Source organism: Pyxicephalus adspersus, chromosome 10, assembly GCF_032062135.1.
Source record: "Pyxicephalus adspersus chromosome 10, UCB_Pads_2.0, whole genome shotgun sequence".
In the NCBI taxonomy this organism is placed as follows: Eukaryota; Metazoa; Chordata; class Amphibia; order Anura; family Pyxicephalidae; genus Pyxicephalus; species Pyxicephalus adspersus.
The window spans coordinates 23,703,711-23,707,813 of NC_092867.1; the positions used below are offsets into that span (position 1 = coordinate 23,703,711).

At 39.0% G+C, this 4,103-nt stretch overlaps 1 protein-coding gene across 4 annotated transcripts in view; it reads left to right on the forward strand.

Moving 5' to 3' along the window:
* ATE1 (arginyltransferase 1) overlaps positions 1-2,646 on the forward strand; it is a 61,541-nt gene extending 58,895 nt beyond the window's left edge. For all 4 annotated transcript variants that reach the window (XM_072424936.1, XM_072424934.1, XM_072424932.1 and 1 more), the window contains exon 12: positions 362-2,646. In XM_072424936.1, the coding sequence (XP_072281037.1) occupies positions 362-540 (179 nt within the window). In that variant the 3' untranslated portion in view covers positions 541-2,646. The remainder of the gene's footprint in view (positions 1-361) is intronic.
* Positions 2,647-4,103: the final 1,457 nt, after the last annotated feature.

The window sequence follows — 4,103 nt, forward strand, 5'->3', positions numbered from 1 at the left end:
TCACACATCCCGGGAGGCTCATGGCTGCTCCTTCTGCGCATGCACAAGCCCTTTCATCAATAGGGAAATTGATGCATGCCTCCCGACGGATGGACTGATCTGTGTGATTGAAGGTAAGTGTGATTTTATTGTTTTGGGTTAGTTTGGGGTTTATTTCCACTTCAAGGTTAGGTTATTTTAAGTTTTTCTACAGTGAGACAGGACTCCATACCTGTAGAATGCAGCAGGTTTGTTTTTAAACAGAACAAGTATTTTTTAAAGTTGATCACAGATGGCCTGGAGCTTCATGTTTGACCCATGAGCAATAGGTTGGAAATCTACTTTAAAAACCTTGCCTTATTTTCTCTTTTCTACTTCACAGGGGACAAAGACAGATTGACAGAACTGGGCCGGGTTCGGGTCCTCCATAAACGTACAGTGATGCCTTATAGCATATACAAGAAAAAACGCAAGGGGCCAAACGATGAGACTACTGTTAAACAATATGCTAGCTTGGTAGGCCAGACCTGTGCTGAGCGCATGTTACTGTACCGCAGCTAAGAACTCGCTGAACTAGCCTTGTAGGATGACTGCATGTTAATATTATTATCCGAAATCCAGGAATTATTTCACCACATGAGTGAGAGAGCGCTGGATCAGTTCTCCTTAGCTCAGTCCTGTTACTCCTCATTGTAGCGTATAGGAGAACTATGCAAAGGGTGTTCAAAAACAATTTAAGCTCAGTTATGTTTAGCTTTTGTTTTATTTAACAACATCTCCATCAGGATAAAAATGACAATATTGCGATGTTATGTGCACTGCTTCTTTCTTTTAACTAAGCTTTTAGTTCTCATCCTTAAGGTTCTAAGCTGAAAATATTTGAAATTATCAGCATCGGGAAGCGTCCACTGTTGGAACTCAATTTATTTGGGTGTAATAGGAATCTGTATGCAAACGTAGCTCATGAATGGCTTTTGCAGTTGTTGAATGTGCACCCATAAACAATAGGCAGATACAGGTAATCACACAGCATTTATTTTATTCCTAGAGGCCTAGTTATGTAATCATCCAGAGATTTATATTTTTGTATTATGTTGCATGGCAAAACAAACCTGTCAGACTCTATTGCATTAAATGTCATTGACTGTGAAAAGTTTTTTGGAGCTGAAGGGCCATCTGTTTAGAATGGTTATTGGTGGAAAAAGTTATGTTTTGGCCTTTACAGTGTGATGTCAATGCATTGTCCACCATGCAGGGAATTAAAGCACGGACGTGCACCAAAACTGGTGTTGTCACCCTGCTAGCTATCCAATATAGCCAGTGTGTAAATCCTAATCCAAATGTCCATTAAGTGCTTTGCCTGAAAGTCCACTTAGGAACAATTCCACAACTAAGGAACTAAGTCCACATCTATTTGTTCATTCTGGCATTCTTGCCTATAGTCAGAAATTAGGCCCAAGCTCTTTATTTGCAGGGATTTCAGCAAGATTTGCTTGTGTGCAAAGTGTCTCTAGCTTATTTTATGTGTGTGTGGGCTGTTGACAAAGAGACGGGATTAATTTTTTCTTTTTCCTTTGAGGGTTATGGTTCCATTACCCTTAAGTCCCTGCAGCCTTTGTGCTTGGTAGAAGTCTTGCCGAAAAAAGCTATCTCCAAAAATGTAGTTTGTCTGCCCCCAAATTTTCAGGATTGAAACAGTAACTAGATGGTTCCTGCTGGTATCAGAATGCTTATGTTAAAGTAAAGTAAAGCTCCAGCAAGTGTTGGCTGCCTTAAAATTATATTAAAAAAAAAAGAGCACATGCTTTGGATAGCAGATAAAATCAAGCAGTTGACTGTGATAGTTGTGCACAATTCCAGAATGATAAAGATAGGTAAGGGGAGAGGTAGACGGGTCGTTTAAGGTTTTGAATCCACAGGTCCTTAAACCTGGGGCCAAAATATTTTGTCGCTTTCCTTTTAAATATCGGTAAGGTTATTAGTGAGTGAACTGGTACTTCTATTTCTATGTTCTATAAAAAATGGATCTGTGAAACCTTTGTGTTTGATGCCATCCATTCCTGTTAACAACAGATCCGCTAATAGTAAGGAAAAGCAACAGGAACTTTAAAAAACAAAAAAAACATACTGCCTGGGAGTGCAGTGGTGTGAACTACCTCCATTGAACAAAGTTTTAATGTGTGGAAAAGTGCAGAGTACTTAGATGTTGGTGGCACCTAAGTGATTAGTTTCTGGCGTCAGGCCTACAGACAGGTTTAAGGGTTACTCTTAAATCTTGCCATAAATTCTCATGAAAATCCCATCATGACTACTCACTTGAACATGAGGGAATCCCTTGCCACCCTGCGTGCCTCTAATATGTGTCTGTGCTATGTCAAACAATGCCAGTCTGTAACCTTATGATGATTTCTGTACTCCCCACAACATTGTTTTTTACTTGGCATCTCTTCTTGAAAATTTGTCTTTGTCGAGTAACTGAGTCCTGTTTACGGAACAAACTTTGTGGTTTGATGACGTGTGTAACCAATCAAAGAGAGGCTAAACAGTCTAAGTTTTCCCATACTGTTTACTTTTCTGTCTAATTTATGTTACAGGGTTTTTCTTTATGTGAATAAAGAGACACTGCTAATGTTTTTTCTTTTTATCACAATAAAAAAAATTTATAAATTCTGTGTTCTCTTTTTTTGTATTTGACCATTTTGCTGGCTAGGTATGTGTGGTAACTGCCAATCAGTAAAGATTACCTTTCCCGGAAAAGTTTTTGTCAGGATTGGAGTATAGAAGCCACTATTTCCTAATTTGTCCTTTCCTAAATTTACCTTTAAACTTGTATATGGCCCTACTAATGAGAAAATGTTCATACCTGCTTCATGACCATACCAGTGCCAGCATACATTTGTTATTTTGACTGTATCTTAGTGACTAAGTTGCATACAAAATTCATTTCTTACATTCATTTTTAGAGCTTATTGCATTTTGTATGCTATTTAAAGTATATTTAAGCACCAACAATAAACATCTTCTATCTGTTTTCCTTTGTCTGTAAAATACCGACTGAAATGTCTTGATCTTACTAGAAATCCTGCACATAGATTAGGTCTGCCCGTTGAGATTCACAACTTACCCAGCCTAGATACTTTACTTGCTTGCCCTATATCAGCTACTCTCTAAAGCAGTGTTTCTCAACCAGGTTTCTGTGGAACCCTAGGGTTTCCAGAAGCTGCTAGGGGTTCCTTGAGCCATGAGCAATTTGTGCCTCTCGGATCAGTTTTGGTGACACCAATATTCTTTTTGGCTATCTAAAGGGGGACATTCTTCCCAATAACCAGCAATGTTAAGGTGCGTACACACTTCCAATTTTTATCGTTCAGAACGAACGATCGATTGGGCAAAAATCGTTCGTAAAAAAAGTAACCAACGACGCCGACGAACGAGGAAAGTCGTTGGAAACGAACGAACGTCCGGACCAGCGGATCGGATTGGACGACGATCGTTGAACATCGTTCGTGTGTACGATCGTTCGTTGATCGTCCATGGTCTGAGCATGCGTAATGAACGAACGTTCGTTCACTTTCCTGTCGTGCACATAGTTCCTCTGTCGCTCAAACGATCGTATCTATTGTGTGTACAATATCTACGAACGATCGTGTCGTTATCTCTATGTGCAGGATCGGTGCCATACGATCGTTCATAGATATCGTGCAGGATCGTTCGTCGTTCGTTTTCCAACGATAATAATTGGAAGTGTGTACGTAGCTTTAGAGGCATTCTTCCCACTAACCAAGATAAGATAAAGGATTTTAGATGTTTTTACAGCTTTGTGCCCAATCAGGATGAACACAGTCACACTAAGGTGTTGACAAGGACACAAGCTGTGACATATAGTATTAGTATACACCCTTATCCAATGGCATGTTTTCCACCTTGAAATAATGAAATATTTGATTGCCACAGCTATAAAATAAAAAGATGCCAGTAACTTGGATTTTAGCAGTTATTTCCTGGATGTTTCCAAACAGGACATGAAGGGAGATTTCTAGGAAATTAGAAAAAATGATGTCTACACTTAACAGAACCATAACGTACCTTATTTATGTTTGTATAAAGAAAAGTTAATTAAAAAT